An 18582-nucleotide genomic window follows, 5' to 3' on the forward strand; every position below is an offset into this window, starting at 1 on the left:
CTGGCACATGCCCTTCTGTTGGAATCAGCTGAAATACGGATGAGGTGTTGTACCAAAGGACACAGAACATGCACTTCTACTAATTGGGTGACGTCACAGTGTTCTAAAGGCCTATAATATTTAATGAGGTGGGGGGCAGGTCAAATAATGTTGATTTGTGGTGTTGTACACGGTGATCATAGTCCCAGTCAGTGATATTTAAAGGAACAGGCCACCGTTTTTCCATACTGAGATATGACGAGTTTATGCGTACCTGTCTGGTCTTTGTGTGTGCGCACAAAGACCAAAGATGTTGTTAGCATTTGGCCTCTCCCAATGTACTCCTATAGCTCCGAACTGGGGTGACGCTGGAAGCGAGCAAGCTCTTCCACAGACACAAAGACCAGACAGGTACGTATCAACGTATCAACTCGTCTAAGCTCAGGTAAGAACATATCTCAGTATGAAAAAACGGTGGCCTGTTCCTTTAATGATCGTTTTTATAATTCATCAGTTTTCTTTGTAGATACGACTCGTGAAAGTGTAACGGCAATTAATAGGAAAAACTGGCCCCTGTGACATCACATTCTATAACCTGAAAACAATACGTGATCCTCTGGCAAAAGACAAGCATTGACAGCAGGATCTATAACAAAAAAATCTCAGACAGTGAAGTAGTGAAATAAGCTTATTATTGAACTAAAAAAAGAAAGAAAGAAAAAACAATATACAGTGGGGACAAAAAGTATTTAGCCAAAATCCAATATAAAGTCTATGGGAAACTGACCAAATACTTTTTTTCCCCACTGTACAAACCGTAACACACAGAATATGTTGACAACGTCTAGATGTAACTTTGGAACTGCAGAACCAGTTGAAAGTGCAGGTAGTGAATATTAACCGAGGTGATATTGTAAACAAAACAAAAATACTGACTGAATGTATACAATACAATCATGCCTTTAGTGCAAAAAATAATAATGCAAAACCACAGTGGCACCTTGATTCAGTCTGTGACACGTTAAATCCTTCATATGTCTGCATTTTCAATCCAACTTTGGAAATAAGCAACATAGAAATTGAACTTTGTGTGTGTTCAGAGTGTTTTTTTACACTGACAAATCTAGCAAGATTCGGGCACTTATGCAATAGCAAATATGGAAGTGCAGCTTTGATTCACCAAATTAATCTAATCCCAGGGTGTAACAGTGCAAACAATAACGGAAGTAAGTAATGATGCAATTTATACATACATTTTTACGTTGATAATAGGTTTTCTATCATAGGAACAATTCAAGAAGTGCTGTTGATGTTCGGCGTGGAGGTCAGTATTTTAACCTGTTGTTTAGTCCAAATTTAGCTCAAAGCTGGTCATGATGTCCCGCTGCATCGACATGTCAATTCCGCACATCTGAGGAGACACAAGTAACACGTGGTTACAACAAAAACCACAAGTGTATTGACAACAACGATCAATCAAGCATTTTTAAATCAATAAGAACTGATGGAATTAACACACGAACTATAAAAGCTACAGCATTTATCACATATCTGTCTTTGAGCTTAATGTCTCAAGTCTGTATTGAAGGGACAGTGCACAAACCAAACCTAACCAAACCTAACCAAACTAACCAAACTAACCAAAATAGCAACAAAAAACAGCACGACAACGAGGAAAAAGCAGAAAAGCATAAAAAAAAGCAACACAATAAAAATGTGGCAAAAAATGCAACACAAAAGCAATGAAGAAAAAATGTAAAAAAGGGAAGACAACGCAGCCACAATGCGAGGAAAAAGACCCTTCAAGATCAGTTTTGTCGGTCTTAGCTTTCAAATGAGGTGTTGCTCTGGCCTGTAGATTTTAGATGTGGGTAAAGCTGAAAAATGCACTCGGTTAAGAGGTTAAACCTTTAAGAGTTAGCTTTAGCTAAGTGGTCAATGATCCTGGGCGTGTTAAAAAAAGTGCAGAGCGATTCGTGAAAAACTGAATCTAGAATCAGAATAAAGATAAATTGAAAACCATAATTACATATTTTCTAAAATAAAGTTTAGCCTTGATTCCAGTCACAAATAAAAAAATTGACATCACAAAGCAAAAGTGAAATCACGTGAATGAGAAGCTAAAGAAAGAAATAAAGTTATAAAATGAAATAGAATTCTTCTTGCAATGTAACCTAGACCATAGAGCTCACTCACTGCTTCTCTCCGGCGTCGCTCTTGCTCCTTCCTGCGGGCGATCTCTCGCTCCCTGTCCACTGGGGAGCTTGAAGGTGTGACCTGAGGTTCCTGAGGGGGCGACGGCTTCAGAAGCTCGGCATCTTTCATGATTTCTGAGAGCAGATCAGTGCAAATCGTCTGCGGTGTCTGCGGTGAGGCAGGTTTCTCTGGCGATGTGAGCGTCTCGCTTTTAACAGAACCTGGCAAACTAGAGCAACAATTTCCTTGATTTAGACCATTATAGCTTTACTAGTAGAAACTATTCAGACAGATATGAGTACTGTTGTGTTCACGTGACATAATATCTGGATATATGTGATTTGATATTAATTATAAAACAGTTGAACAAAAGTTGAATACCTGTTGTTTTCATTAGCTTCTTTATCGGTGTGCTCTTCCATTTGTTTTCTCTTCAGCTCTTTCTCCCTCTCCTCCTTCTCTATCGCCGCTTTCCTAAACTGCTGAAAACTCTCCCTCGAGGATTTGATGGGAACCGACGTGACAGACTCTCTCACCACTTTGGCCCAAGACTCTGCATTTTTCAGAACAATGTCCTACGAAGAAAAGTCACAATAACAGCACAGTTTTCTAAAGCCAGCCAGTAATGTAATTTGACAGGGTAATGCCAACCTTCTTGAGCGTTTGGGGCCCATCTTCCTCAGAGGCTTTCCTTGAGCTAGTGCAAGTGAAGTCCTCAGATTGTCTGAAACCTAATGCATACACAGTAATGTACAGTGTGCTAAAGCTACAGTGAAATGTTGCAGACAGTTTGGTCCAGTGACTTACTGGACCTGCGTTCATCCTTCAGTGGCACCGGACTGTCGCTCAGAGGGGACAGCACAGGCTCCTGCTGAAACAGAAGTCAGAACAGATTCAAGTATTGTTAAAATGTGTGGTACACAACATACGAGGATATAACACACAGGGAGATCCATCTGATGGTCGAATAGTAAACTAATTGGTCTAGCTGTAAGGACATTGTATTGTAACCAAAAGTAATAAATGGTGACAATTACCGACAGTACATGCTAGAGACGTTGAGATCACCGTCCATCCCCCCCTTTTCTAACTAACTAATCTTACAAATGAAGCCTTAAGCAAAGGCAATGTTGTTGAGAAAGCCTTGGTACTATGGTGACTGAACAGAAACAGTAAAGAATGTGGCTGGGAATGTAGACGCGCTCCGTCTCCTCTTCATTGTGTGAATGACACAGGACTAAACCATGACAATAGATCCTCCCTATTAGGTCATTTGAAATACGGATTGTAGCATTTCTATATTACTTTCTACCTTGTCATGGGTTACTGCAACAGGAATATACCTCAAATCTGGTGGCCCAATCCAGGATGATCCCAGGAGAAGCCATTGGGGATATAAGTGCAGATAAATCTGTCAAACAGGAAAAGATATATATCGATCTGAGCCGTGCTTCTGTGTCAGGCATTAGAAGAGATGAAAAATGAACACAGCTAGGACAGTAATGTGAGAACTAAAGCTGACACAGCAGAGCTCCACTAATGCCACACGCACTGAGAGCCATGTGTACTTTTTGAACATAAAGGCTTTGGTGCCAATTTAACAGAAGCAGAAACAGCATTTTATTCAACTCTAAGCAGATGATGTGATGTAGAAACCAGAGCGTTAGACTCGAGAAATGTTACCTGGTGGAGCAACATGCAGCTCATTACTGTTGCAATCTGTCAGCGGCTGTTTGGACTGGGTTTTACTCTCAGTTACTGATGACTGCACCAGGGGACAGGGTCTGACCGGCTCACTGCTCAAGTCTTTAGGTCCACAGGGACTTTTGCTGCCAGCACAGATCGCCTTTGGCAGAGAGGAAAGTGTTTTTTTCATTGCATTTCATTGTTCAAAGCCTATTTGCGTGTGATAAGATGAACTTGCCTTCATCACCTTGTCATCGCTCCGTCTCTTTGCTGGTGGTGCTACAAAGCATTCACAAATCATTTTCAGACTGTAACATGTAATAAAGATTAAACAGTCTCTTACACAATATGAGAGTGCTAGCAACTTTAAATGACGTAATTTAGCCCAAAGCTACAATTCGCCGTGTCATGAACTGTCCCAACCAAATAAACTAAAAATATCTATGATCGTAGAGTCCTCATCTTGTTCCCACTGTAAAATTGTGTGTTTTTTTGTAAGTGACATTAACAACAAGTATGTTACAACTTTGTGTCTCCTCTTAGAGTAATTGACTTGGCAACACAAAGCACTCACTTAGGAAGGAGCAGAATGCCAGATCATACTTTGTTAATAGTACAAAAAATAATTAGGTCCAAAATTAGACAATTCAATTCACAATACATGTAATGAAGTGTGTGTAGCAGGCTGACCTGTTGATCATAACTGCAATAAGAGTAAATATGTGGACGGTTAAAGGGTAAAACAAATAAAGCAGACCTGAATCTTGTATAAAATTCTTTAATGACGCGCAGGCGTCTAAACTGTACCCAGGTCGAGGCTCTCAGACTCAGACTCGCTGCTGGAACAGGAGGAGCTGCTGCTGCTCGCACTGAGGACCGGCCCTCGAGGACGCTGTGGGGTCAGCGGTTTGGATGCTGGAGAGACATTTTTGTCTTAAGATAAATATATCACTATCTCCATGTGGAGGCCTAATGGTGACTTACCAGGTGGCTTTTTCTGCAATATAAAGTGCTCTTTAGGGGCAACCTGGGATTTCCAGACATTTTTTAAAACCATGGCTTGAGCCTCTGGTGGTCTGCTTTGTTTTTCTGCAAAACACAAAATATAGAACATAGTGCATTTATGAACCATATTAACAACAGTCAGTGGTTTTGAGTAAGGCACTTACTGAGATTTTCCTTTTTCAAACACAAGGACACGTATTTCTGCAGCTCTCGAAGAGTGGAGTTCTTGAGCACTTCGAAGTCGACCTCGATCTCCTCCAGAGTGGAGTCTCTGAAACAGGCCTCTCGCTCGTGGATGATACGTACCAGTTTCCCCAGTCGGTCCCCGGGCAGGCGGTTAATGTCCAGCTTCAGCTGCTTCTTCTCTCGGTACGACATTGGCTTTGTTAATTCTTCTTCATATTGCAAGTATTTCCTGCATTATATGTAAACATTTGCATTACAATCTTAGAACATTTAAGTCCACCATACAATTCAGTTCTGCGTAGTGTACGTACAAAGACTTCTTTTGTTTCATTTGTTCCAATAGAGATTTGTATTTGGTGGATTTGCGTTTGAGTTTTGCGATAATCTTTTTGGATTTTTTGTCCTTTCTTGACTTGTCTTTCTTTTTTGACTTCATTCTTCGTAGATGGTCAGTCATTTCTTTTAACTGTAACCCAGATCAATACTTCATGAACATGCTGTCTTTATATTAATGGCATGTACAATAGAGCACAGGACACACACCCACTCCTCCAGGTTGGCCAGCTGTGTAGCCACGTCCTCAGTGGAGTTCTCAGTCTCTGAGGAGCTGTCGCTGTCTGAGCTCCCAGAGGCAGGAACATTTACAACTCTTTCTTCTTTAACTTTCTGTATTTTCTGAACAGGTACACAGCTCCCAGGTTCCATTGAGATTTTAGCGTAACGCGCCTCAAAAACCTCCTGATCACAACAGATTCATACAGTTATACTGGGTACTGTACTTGTGTAGAACATGTACGAACATACACTTCAGAGTCAGACCTGGAGCTTCCTGGCCATGTGGACCACTTCTTCTGACGGTTGGTTGTATTTGTAGCAGTTGGAAAACATCAGTCTGATATCCGCCGCAAACTCTTTTGCATCTGCATATAGTCGCTCATCCATTTTTTTCTGAGGGAAAATAAAGTGAGCCTCAACCTCAGAAATCACTCAATATCTTGCACATCTTGCAACATGAACTGTGTTAAATGTACTGTTTTTCTCATACCCGTACAGTGCCCAGGTCCATAGGCTGCTGGATGACCTCATGGTAGTCGTGCAGGCCCAAAGCCACCGCGTCCACAGGAGTATAAAAGGCCCAGGCGTATGCATAGTGCCTCTTGGACAGGAGCTCCTTCAGGATGTCGTTACAGCTGCGCAGTTGCTCTGACATTCGGCTCTTTTTTACCTCATCACTTGGTAGGTCTTTCTTTGGGGGTTTGATGGGCCGCCCACTGCCCTTCCTCAGAGGACACGAGGTGGACGGCTCGCTCACAGACGAAAGCTCTACTGTGGGCACCGCTGATGGCATTGGTGTATCTGCCTTTCTCTTCAGACATTTTGATGTCTGAAATATTCAAAAAAACATGACGTGAACATGAAAATATTACAAACCTGTGACCATTAAACACAGGACTTTTATTCTAATGGAGGGCCTTACATTGGCATTTGGGGTTTTGTGGACCTTGTTGGGAGTACGATCATTATCAGGTGGAAAGACTGTTACTGTCTGTTGTACCACGACTTCAGATACTGCAGGTTTGTGTTTAGCGTCACCAGCGCAGCCTGAACAAGACACAGGGTTCAGAAGAGACCGAGGAAGAAAACTTGAACTATACTCACTTCCACTTACCTGCATTCTTCATTTTGACAGCATCTTTACCAATATACTCATTAATGTCACGCTCATCTTTGGGCATTTTGGCAATTTTCTGTATAAAGAGCTTCTCCAGGTTTTGTGCCATAAAAACGATGTCATCTCCAGGCTGCAGTAAAACATTCATGAATATCAATAAAGGAAGCATGAGGCTATATTTGTATCAAATACATGTTCTAAGCCTTTTCTTATTACAAACATTGTATAAACAGCCTCTTAGACAAATCCATCTCTCAATATTAATTCAGTAAAACAGCAGGATTGTGTGTGTTCTCTTACTCGATTGTACATATAGCAGTTTGTAAACATGGCGTTAAAATCCTTTATACAGTCAAATGCTTTCCAGTAGTACTTGTTCTGGAGCCGCTTCTTGATGGTGCCCAGATCCATTGGATTTGTTATAATTTTATAATAATCCTGCAAAACAAAACAAAAAAGTCTCTAATACATATGATGGAAACCATGAAATAACTGCTCCCTAAAAAAAACGTGCATTTATAAAGAGCCACAACCAAATAGAAAGCACCAAGATTATTTTTGCCAATGATACAAATACAATGAACATGGATGGCCTGTAACTTTGTTCAAGAATATCGCTTCCTGGACAGCTCTAAAACAGCGTGTTGAAAGTCTATGAAACAATAGTCTGAGGCTTATTTCTACACAAACACTCACTGGTATATGAAGTGCCACAGCGTCAACAGGTTGACGGAAAGGCCATGAGAAATTGTGTTTCCATAGGGCTTTAAGCACAATGCGCTCCAGGTACTGCAACTGGTTGGTCACTCGTCCAGGCTTCTGTGTGTTCACAAACTCTGGAGGAGGAGGGTTCCTGATCACAGCGGGACAGGCCTTCACGTCCGACATTGTGGACACATCTGGATACCATCAACTGGCCCAGAGTTCACTTGCTTTTCCTAAATGTTTTCTAGAAAAAGCAGAAGTAAATGTGTAAATATGTAAAGCATATCAGTATCATCACAGGCTCTGATCAAACACTTCATATTGTAACACCAGACAAGTCTAGAACTACTGGCCTGTGGTATTACTAGTGCAGAACGGCAGCTCTGCCCTGCCACCTACTGTTTATACATAATACCACTTATTTATACTGTAGTGTTTGTCTAAATCGCACGTGGCTTATTTGCCTAAGTATTAATATATTTTATGCAGATAGACACAGGCAAGAAACTCAAAGAAAGTGTGGAGGTTAGTTTATTTATATTCAAATAAAAATCTGTCAATTCATTTGAGGACAGAATACTTCAGATCATCGCAAACTCAACTAAAAAAGACTTCGGATTATTCCAGCAAAACCCCGTAGTCTCATAATGTACGACCCAAACTGGTATTAGGTGAAGAGATGTATCTGTACATTAACGCTATTTTGGCTCGTCGAGGCTGCCCCATTTTATTGATCTGAAAATTGAACATTTTATTCAACTGGTGGTCAGTCACTGGCCTGGATATAACAATGAAGTTTTAATAACAAAAAACACGATTTATATTTTTTGCCAGCGTTGAGTGACCGCTAGACAAACATGACGTTAACGTGCATCATGTTTGTCAGTTTAGCTAATGCTAACGCTAGCCTCAAACTTGAGGTCTTTGTATTTTGAAAACAATCTGAACTGGCAAACAAAACACAACTTGATACAACATAAATGTTCTCACCCATGAGCTAAATAATGTAGTCATAATCACTTGTTCTCACCGAAATGTATCTTTTTTTTTTTTTTAACAAACTACCGCTAAAGTTAGCATTTTTCAAACGTGTGTGAAGAAACGGCAAAGCTATGCATAACACTCAACTTCTTAGCGATCATTTTGGTCCTTTAAGCTAGATTTACAATAGCACACGCAAAACAGTCGCATAATATGTCTTCTAAGTGAATAATCGATCACATTTCTGCCTATAAATGTTACCTGATCTCGTTTCTCCGCGCGCTACTCTTCACAGTTCTGTCTCTACCGCGGCTGCGTGAGTTTATATGCGCCTGTCGTCTCCACAACTGATTGGTCCAAACGCCCTACACTCCGCTGCCACCTGAGACCCATCTAACACGAACCTCCAAAAACGGTCCTAAAATTCTCTAAAGTTTAAAACTCGTTAAAATGCAACATTCAGGAAAAGGTGTAAAAAGCACAGATTTCCCCAAAACGTGTATAACATGTCTCTTGAAACTCAGCCGTGTCCCTCAGCCCTGAGAGAACAGCCTGGCAGCCTGTCTCTGACCGACTGAGCCTCACGCAGCGCACACCTGTCGCCATGCCTGTCCCGCCTGAGTCCCGCCCACAGCCGGGGGGCGGGCCGGGGGGGTTCAAGGGCCGCACAAGGGCGGAAAATTCACCATTCAACAGAATAAAAAACACGGGTGTAAATAATATAGCCTTATCGTAATCAAAAACAATAGAATAATAGGTGTTAGTCAACAAACATAGACACTTAACTATTTTTTATAATTGTATTCAAACTTAGCAGCAAATGTAAAGTAATGGAGATTTTAAATACTGGAGTTATTGTTCACATTAAAACACTTGGACACCACAGTGAGTTAGATGTATTTACCAGCAGTAACTCAGCCGCTAACAGAGTTGTTCCACGGCTATTTTCTCCACTTTTTACACTGTTTTTAGCTAATGTTAGTGAATGGAAATGTATGCTAACAGGTGCAAAGATGGCGGATCTCCATGGTAACTGTGGAATTTCCCGAACTCTATTGTAAACTAATGGCGATTTTAAAAGTTAAAATACTGGAGCTCTACTATGTGTAATATTGTTTACATTAAAACATTTGGACACCACAGTGAGTTAGATGTATTTGTAGCTCAGCAGCTATTGGAGTTGTTTTTCTCCACTTTTTATGCTGTTTTAGCTAATCAATATGCTAACAGCTGAAAAGATGGCGGATCTCCATGGTAACTGTGGAATTTCCCGAATTCCAGTACAACCAGTAAAGTTAAAGCATAATCCCGCGCAATTTTTTGGAGCAAAACATCAAGGCTCCTGAGATGAATCAACAACTAGCCTTATAAATGACCCTAACATCGCTATGACTTTACTTTGTTCGGACAGTATGGTCGTAGTGTCTTACGGGGATTGTCCACGAGATGGAGCCATTGTCAAAGTCCCTCCATGTAAATCCAAACCAACAGGGCTTGACATTTTTATAGCAGCCTATACACAGTTGTCTGTAAACAACATGAGCTTTCTCTTTATTTGGTGGGAAAAAAACGAAAGAAAAAAAGTATAGCCAACAATACATTTATTCATAGCTTAAAATAGTGAAATATATATTTGCATCACAGACTTGAACTTGAACATAAATAATGAAGTGGCGTTTTCCTATAGCCAAATATTTGAATGACCGATAAAGAATCATTGTTTACATCTTTCCACACCAAAGAAAAACATTAGCAAACATCTCTGAAGTAATTTCCTCTACATGCCCCAAATAATAGCCTATGTTTCATAATGCTTTTCTCTCTCTCTCTACTAATCATACACTGCTCTGTAAAGTTATGTAGGTTGTTTCAATTTCTCCTTTTTTTTTTTTTTTTTTCCTTTTTTTCATTTTAACTAAACAAGAACATTGTACTACGAAAACGTTCTTCAAACCTTGGTTGAATTTGCTAGACCTGCACATGTGATTGTCATTGAAAGCTGTTCTTCTCTCTCAAAGATCCAAAGCAAAGAAGTTACTGAATATAAATAAATATCTTGGACATTGTAATTATTGTAGGAGTAGAGTAGACAAAATACTACAATTCGTACTTTATTGTATTTTATTTACATGTGACATAAATGCATCACTGCAGCAGACACAACATATTTATTAACCTCATGATCACGCCTCTGCTGCCATCTAGTGGAGCTAAACAGTAAGAGCACATTTCTCAGGCTCCACAAAACAACCCGGGGAATAAAATAACTCACTGAACACAAAAATCATGTACAAATGTTTGACTTGATGTGCACTATTGCAATGATATTCCACTTGTTTCACCATACCTACAATGACACAGCTTAGTTTAAGAATAAGAAAAAAGGACCATACATATTTCACACATGTGAATTTTGTGGTTTATGTAAATGTAGGTCTTGCATGGAACCACATCCTATCGCAGTTGGCCTATAGGTTTACATAGGCTTACAGAGAATATATAACACTCTATTGCAACAAGGCTGTAATTGCAGAAGACGGCAAAAGTGACTTACATTTCAGTATAAGATTGGTACCATCAATGCAGATGATGCCAATGAGTTTCAAGGAGGTTGAGGGTCAATGTTGCGTCACACTTTAACATTAACACTTATTTGGTTAATATTGCCTTGCTGTGACATCACTTCCATCCCCCCATCAACATGTTATAACTGTGTTGAAAATTTTAAAAAAGCACATTGGTATGAATATTACCAAGTTCACCAGAGGCATACAGCAGCCATTAATTCATGAACGAGCATATTACAGTTGCTTTAAATAATTTACAGAGGTAAAAGTAGAAACCCAAATAATTACTATTTTGTAAGAATATTACTTGAGTACTGACCTGTTATAGTGTAAAAGTCAGATTTTGTTTTTATTCTATTTTACTGGTTGCACATTTTCCTGTCTGTTTATGCACAACAGTGAGTGATCTTCTTGAACGCCGATTGTAACAAGTGAATTTCTCCATTGTGAGATAAATAAAGTATTATCTTATCTTTTTTTTTTTTTTAATGGTTTATTTGGTAGGGACAGAGCAAGTTAATGAACAAGCCATACCGGATTGTAGCCTTAGGCTAATTTTCATCCGTCGTCCCCCATGCGCACTCTCAAACACCCTGGCCTATTGTACATGTTTTTAGTGCTAGGGGAAACCGGAGTACCCGGAGGAAACCTACGCAGACACGGGGAGAACATGCAAACTCCACACAGAAAGGCCCCATCCTTGGTGGGAATCGAACCCGGACCTTCTAGCTGTGAAGCACAAGCACTAACCGCTGTGCTACCGGTTAGTAGCACAGTAGCAAAGTCCTGACATTATGAAATGTCAGGACTTTCATAATGTGAAAGTCCTGACATTTCAAAAATAATACAGAAAAAGGGACAAAAGTGAACTGTTGGAACTGTAACTTATTGTGGAAAGACTAACCAGATGCCTACTCATGTAAAAGCCCAATACACACTGTGATAAAGCTAGAACTAAACTATAAAACTAAGAACAGTTACCCGCCTCCTTGTAGGCCTATAGGTCAAATGCAGCCACGTGGGACTGGAATCCAAATGCATAAACAGAGGTGAGGAGTGCATGCACTTTTTGAAGTAACTCTTTCATTATTTGTGTTTAAAGTTTAAAGGAACAGGCCACCGTCTTTCCATACTGAGATATGTTCTTACCTGAGCTTAGACGAGTTGATACGTACCTGTCGGTCTTTGTGCACGTGGAAGTGCGTGGTAGCTTCCAACTTCACGCCATTTGGTGCTATAGGAATATACTGGGAGAGGCCAAATGCTAACAACATCTTTGGTCTTTGAGCGTCTTTGACCAGACAGGTACGCATCAACTCGTCTAAGCTCAGGTAAGAACATATCTCAGTATGTAAAAACTGTGGCCTGTTCCTTTAAAGCTGAAACAATTAACTCATATATGCAAAATAAATGGCAAAACACTGTATCTGTATTGTTGTTGCTCGGGGATGTAAACTCTCTTTGCGATATTCTGTAAAGTTACTTGACTCAATGTGCAAATCATCAGTGGTGGAAAGTAGCAAGTACAAGTATAAAGTACAAGTACAAGAAAAAACTAAAAATTATAGGTACTTTTACTTTACTTAAGTACATTTTATGATGAATATTTTTTACTTTTACTTCACTACATTTTAGAACCTGTATCTGTACTTTCTACTCCACTACATTTTTAAATTGGGCTAAAAGTAAAAGTATATATTGACATCTTTACGATGAACTGGTTTATTCCCAGTTTAGACTTGGTTAGTTGTTTTACCCCTTTAGACCTGGTTTAGATCTGGTTTTGACCTGACCTAGTTTAGTCCGGGTTTAGACCTGGTTAACTTCCTGTTTTGACCCGAGTTAGTGGTTTACTCTTTTAGCCCTGGTTTGATTCAAATGATTCAAAACATTCCTGCACATTAGACTCTTAAATACTTTTACTTTTTACCTATAAAGTAACTTTTACAATGCTTACTTTTGTACTTTTACTTAAGCAAACATTTTATCAGATACTTTTACTTTTGTACATTTTTGGTCCTGTATCTGCACTTTTACTTAAGTAAGAACACTGAGTACTTCGTCCACCACTGCAAATCATACACTGTAGTTTGAGTCATAGGTTGAACAGCAAAATAAGGTATTTTCGGTCTTATTTTCTCTGAATAATGGTCCCTTGACATTATTATTTTGCCTTTTGATCGAAAACAAAACTAAACCTAGAATAATCTCTTCGCAGTATTTTTTTTGAGAAGCTAATATTACAGGAAGCTACTCTTACTTGAGTAGAGCATTACTCAATCGTGAGTAAATCCATAGCCTGTATGGCAAAAGCATTATGGCCACCACATGTTAAAGGAACAGGCCACTGTTTTTACATACTGAGCTATGTTCTTACCTGAGGTTAGAAAAGTTGATGCGTACCTGTCTGGTCTTTGTGCGTACCCTCAGTCACGCAAAAAGATGATGTTGTTTGTATTTAGCCTCTCCCAATGAATTCCTATGGCTCCAAACGGGGTGAAGTTAGAAGCTACCACGCTCTTCCACGGGCACAAAGACCAGACAGGTACACACCAACTGGTCTAAGCTCAGTTAAGAACATCAGTATGGCTTGCTCCTTTAAAGTGATAGTCTGGAAGTCTAAATGTTTTACAAATTATATAATGCGCTAAATCGTCCACCTGGTCTTGCAGGTAGTAAGTAAGTAAGTATTCACCTTCCGCCCCGCCCACTTTTGCCACTTTTTGCGTTGTCTCGGCACTTCCGGTCGAGCACGAAGCCCGTTCATTTCAACGGAGAACAAGGGAAAATTTTCACCAACATGTCAACACTGCAGCGTTTCTCTGCGCGGCCTGAAAACGGCTTTGTTTTCGTGCAGTGACTGATTTTATCTGGACTCCTCCAGCCCCATGTTAACACATAGGAGAAAAGGGGCGGGCACAATTCATGGCGGCGCCCACGCGAGCCTCCGGAATAAGGGTGATAGTATATATTTTATTTTTTTGTAAAGTCCCACCTTCCCGGATCCCAGAAACTACTCAGAGTCTAGTCCAGATCCATGGTCTAGTCTCCTCCTGCGTTGACCAATGAGACGAGCTTTTCCTGTGAACCAGCCTGTCAGGTCCAATCAGGAGGGAAGGGGGAGGGGCTTGATTTCATTTTATTAAAACTCTGTTCCTGCTTTCTCCATTTTGCAAACTAAGAAGGGCTTTCTGGTTAAAGAGGGGAGGAATTGGATTGTTTACTTTCAAATTTCACTCCATCTCTCATCACTTTGCAAACTTACGGACTATCACTTTAATGTATTTAATGTATCTTATCTGAAGAACCTTATATCTGCTTTTCCACGTGTGAGTGTGTTAGCATCAACATTTTCCTCATTATTTTATATTTTGTCTGGCTGCCCTTCACCTCTTACTGGTCGCTACTGCACGGGGAGCACAGTGTTGTCAAAGCCCCCTCTCTGCCTCCTCCTCCTCCTCCTCCTCCTCCTCCTCCTCCTCACGAAGTCACGCCCCCGACGATCCTCTCAAGTAAAAAAACGGGACCCATTAAACACATTAAACTCACAGAAACACGCTCGTCCCACACTTTCACCTCCTCTCCTGTCTTCTGGTTTGTTTTCCTCTCGCGGAATAGTTTGGATGTCAACAGGAAAGAGTGGGATTTTGTTTTTTTTGACATCCGCCTTCACTACAGCAACTCCTGTCAAAGATCTTGGACTTTTTTTTTTTTTTCTTTACCCTTCATGGTACGTATACGCTGGTTTTCTCTTGGCTTTACGATGCAGAACTTCCATCCACGCCGCTTTCTTGTCATATAACGGAGTTTACAGAGACAGTGTGGAGGTTTGGATGGCCTTTATGACAATGTGCTGTATTTGTGTGAACTTACGCGCCCGCAACAACAGCAGCTCAACATCTGTCCGAGGAGACGATGACATTCCCACGTATGAAGCCGCATAGCCTGTGCGCGCAAAGCGAACCTTTACGCGTGACATTGTGTACGCTGGGGAGACTAGTTAGGCGCATTCATTTGGCGCTGATAAACAGACGTAGTAAAAGGAGAAGAGGCTCGCGCAGAAAGCAGCGTGGTCTCTGGTTCAGCTTTGGCAGCTCAGGAGGTGATGTGTGTGTGGGATGGGAGCAAACAGCTACTGACAGTTGTTGAGGTTAGAATCATGTTGGTAGCTGATCTATCTGAATTGCATTTTGAGTAAATGTGATGATAGTTTGCTGAGAGCCAGATCAATATGTTGCATTTTTCTGTGGCAAACACATTTTGGTTGTATAAAAGTCCTAAACCAGATTCTTGTTTAAATGAGAAACAAGGAAAGAGGAAGCCACTGTGTAGAAAATGCCATTTGTGGTTCGAACTCATTCCTTATTTTCCTACGATTGCATAGAAATTCTTCTGTCACTTTTCAGTGTCACAGAAATGCTTGAAACGTTTAAGTTTAAGTTTAAGTTTAATGGTTTTGTATAGCCCAATATCACAACAGAAGTCGCCTCACAGCTGCACCAAACATCAAGGCAATAAAACAGAGCAATAAATATGACAATTTAAAGTTCAGGTGAATCCAGGCAAATATAATGTCCAATAAGCGTCGGCAGCAGGTAGCGATGAGCGGCGTGGGTGTCCCCTGTCCTCAGACTCTCCAGCACGGCAAGGAAAAACTCAAAAACCCGGCAGAAGAAAAGACAAACCTTGGGGAGAACCACAGAAGGAGAGATCCACTCCCATGGAAAACTTCATGCACTGAGTTTTTCCCACATATTAGGGCTGAAAGATATCGTTATCATATCGTTATCGAGATAGGAACATTCAAGATATTAATATCGAACAAGCAACGATATATCGTGTTGATATCGAGATATGAACATTCAAAAACATTAAAACAAAAAAACAAGATACAAACGATATAGATTTGTATCAATAAAACTGCACTCTTTCTTATTATGTTTTTATTTTTCTGAAATATTCTTGGTTTTCACTGAACACATAGTTATATCGTATCGTGGCGATGTCTCGATATCGCGCATGAATTAGGGCTGGGCGATATGGACCAAATATCATATCCCGATATACGTTGAATATCGATATACGATATATATCCCGATATTTTTTCCGCAAAGTGAGAGCTGTGGAATGAAAGGTCAAAGCCAAATATGAAAAAAAGGCTATAAAATAAAATAGGTCGATCTTTTTCTGAGGGCAACATTTATATTTACAGAGATAACAAAATAAAGTGCTCAGTTTAACTTTAAAAAAAAATCTGATTGAGATTACCGGTTTCTTTTTGTTAACTTAAGAGCTTATCTGAACGATATGGTATGATTCCATATCTTATTTAATAATATATCGATTTATCGTAAATATCAATATATCGCCCAGCCCTAGCATGAATATCGAGATACAGCTTGACATTTGGTCCATATCGTTCAGCCCCACCACATATGTTTGACTTCACAATATACTTAAGAAAGGCTAGACAGATTCTGTTCCATCACAAGAAAAAAAAAAAAGAAAAAAGATTAAAGACCCTAACAAACAATGACAGAGGAAGGCATTAAATCAAAATGTTAGCTGTGGTCCAAACTCACTCCTAACTTTCCAAACACATTTGTTTCATCCCAATTCATTACAGGGACATTTCACAACTTGCTGGGTCCCTTTTTAGGGTCACTTTCACATAAACGCTGTAAAACTAACCTGTAAAGTTTTTGAAATTGATGTGAATGCTTTAGAATTCGATGCACAGTGACTTTACAATATACTAAAGGGGGACAGAACAAATTTCATTCCACTACTAGGAAAAGAAGATCAGGTTTTACTATTGTACTTATTTGAATATCATGTCAGACACTTGCATTGCTCTTTATAAGCCTGACAAGCTTCTCAAAGCACTGTTAATTGTCAGTCATTTTGTTTTCACTTCATATTTAGTAGACTGACGGAAACAAGGCTGCCTGTTGGCTATTACGTTGGTTTTAATGCCACACAGTCTGCAGACAAATGTATAATGACGGTAATGATTTGCCGTGATGAGGACAGGTCTGCACCATCAGTAACAGCTGTGCACAAAGCTGCCGACTCATCGTTTGTGCCGTGTCATCTTTGTGAAAGTTTACTACCATTGGCTGTGTGTGCTGTCCAAAAAGGCCGAAGGGAAAACCTCAAGTTGAAGGTTGTTACTGGATAATTGAGCTGCACAGTCAATTGCACCTGAAAAGAAATTGCAATTTGCAGATGATGACTTGCCTTGCTCTGAAATATGGCTCACAAACCTGTACAATGGTTCAACACAGCATCAATGTGTCGCTTTAGTTGCATAATCGACGTGATTTGTAGCAGATTGCAAAGCGTGCAGAGCTACACGCTGCACTTCTGAAGTTTTTAATCAGTGGGTCAGATCTGGAGTTTACTAGTCTGACAGTTGTGAGCCCACACAATAGAAAGAAGACACCGCAAACCTCATTTGCAAGAGTAGGCGCATCCTGATGACCTGCATTTCTTATCTATGTTATGCAAACAACTTGGACATTATTATTACTCCCCCCCAAACTCCTACATGTAGTTTTGTCCATTCAGTTTGCTGATGGAACAAATTGCTTATGCAGTTTTTATTGCAACATCATTGTTTTTTTCAATATTCAAGACAGTTATCGAATAAAGCTGATTTTTTCCTTCTTTTTTTTTTTACTTCAGCCGTCAGTAAATTGAAGGTATCACGCTGTTTTTGCAATAAGCAGATTCGGCATTTCACCGAGCGCAAAGCATGTTGGTCCAGGTTAAAGGTCAGGCCTACCCAGAGTATGAATATTTTGAGCGTTGAAAATGGGTGTTTTAAAATAATCCTGTAAGAAACGGGGACACAGTGTTACTGGGAAGAGCAAAGGAACTCGTGGTCCTTGCTAAACCAATAAATAAATAAATAGCAGTTGTTGAATTAAGTAAATACACGTATTGTTTACAAATAGCATAACAAGTTAGCTGTATGTCAAACTTATATGTAATCCATTCGCGTCACAACGTTCTGGATCTTTTCTCTCAGTAGGAAATGTGAAGATGATATATGTGATATGGTGGCTCCATATAACACTGTGAGGTTCCTTTATTGCACCCGTGAAGCCCACACGGACTGTCGCACTGCAATGGAGAATGAATGCGAACCTGGCATATCAGCGTAAAACCACTTTAAGCGACATAAAAGTCACTAAATAGCCGATAGTTTGGTTTTAATGGGCTTTGTTGACTCTGTGGGTAGTTGTGAACTTTGACCGGAACGCATGCGTACTGACAATGCTGATTTCGCTTATATTCAACGACACAGACGGCATCTTGTCACAATTTTCCACTCTTTTTAGCCATTTTCTGGTGGAATATGAACTTATTTACCACGCATAAATAAAGCTAAGTGTAAATCGGGCCCATAGGGATATTTTCTCACAGCAGATTGTTCAGTAGAAGTGAAAAAACGGCAGTTGTAGCTAGCGCTAGCTAACCGTTAGCATTAGCTGATGCTGACATGAAGCATCAAGTTAGCATTCTTCGTTATTTGTGTATTTAAGGGCTGTTGAACCACTTTGCTCCTCCCCATGTCTTTGTATCTTTATTTAGTAGAAA

The 18582-nt window shown here is 40.0% G+C and overlaps 1 protein-coding gene across 1 annotated transcript; it reads right to left on the reverse strand.

Moving 5' to 3' along the window:
• Positions 1 to 982: 982 nt before the first annotated feature.
• On the reverse strand, positions 983 to 7612 carry brdt (bromodomain, testis-specific; the record flags this gene model as incomplete). Its single annotated transcript, XM_079575448.1, has 20 exons — positions 983 to 1390; positions 2176 to 2404; positions 2557 to 2750; positions 2827 to 2906; positions 2983 to 3046; positions 3519 to 3586; positions 3859 to 4021; positions 4100 to 4169; positions 4552 to 4564; positions 4669 to 4776; positions 4846 to 4950; positions 5031 to 5281; positions 5364 to 5518; positions 5596 to 5790; positions 5872 to 6000; positions 6098 to 6436; positions 6530 to 6654; positions 6722 to 6854; positions 7025 to 7162; positions 7421 to 7612. The coding sequence occupies 20 exons, from the start codon at positions 7610 to 7612 to the stop codon at positions 1325 to 1327; spliced, it is 2817 nt and encodes a 938-aa protein (XP_079431574.1). The 3' UTR covers positions 983 to 1324.
• Between the last annotated feature and the right edge of the window lie 10970 nt (positions 7613 to 18582).

Source organism: Gobius niger, assembly GCF_951799975.1.
Source record: "Gobius niger genome assembly, chromosome: 17".
Classification (NCBI taxonomy): Eukaryota; Metazoa; Chordata; class Actinopteri; order Gobiiformes; family Gobiidae; genus Gobius; species Gobius niger.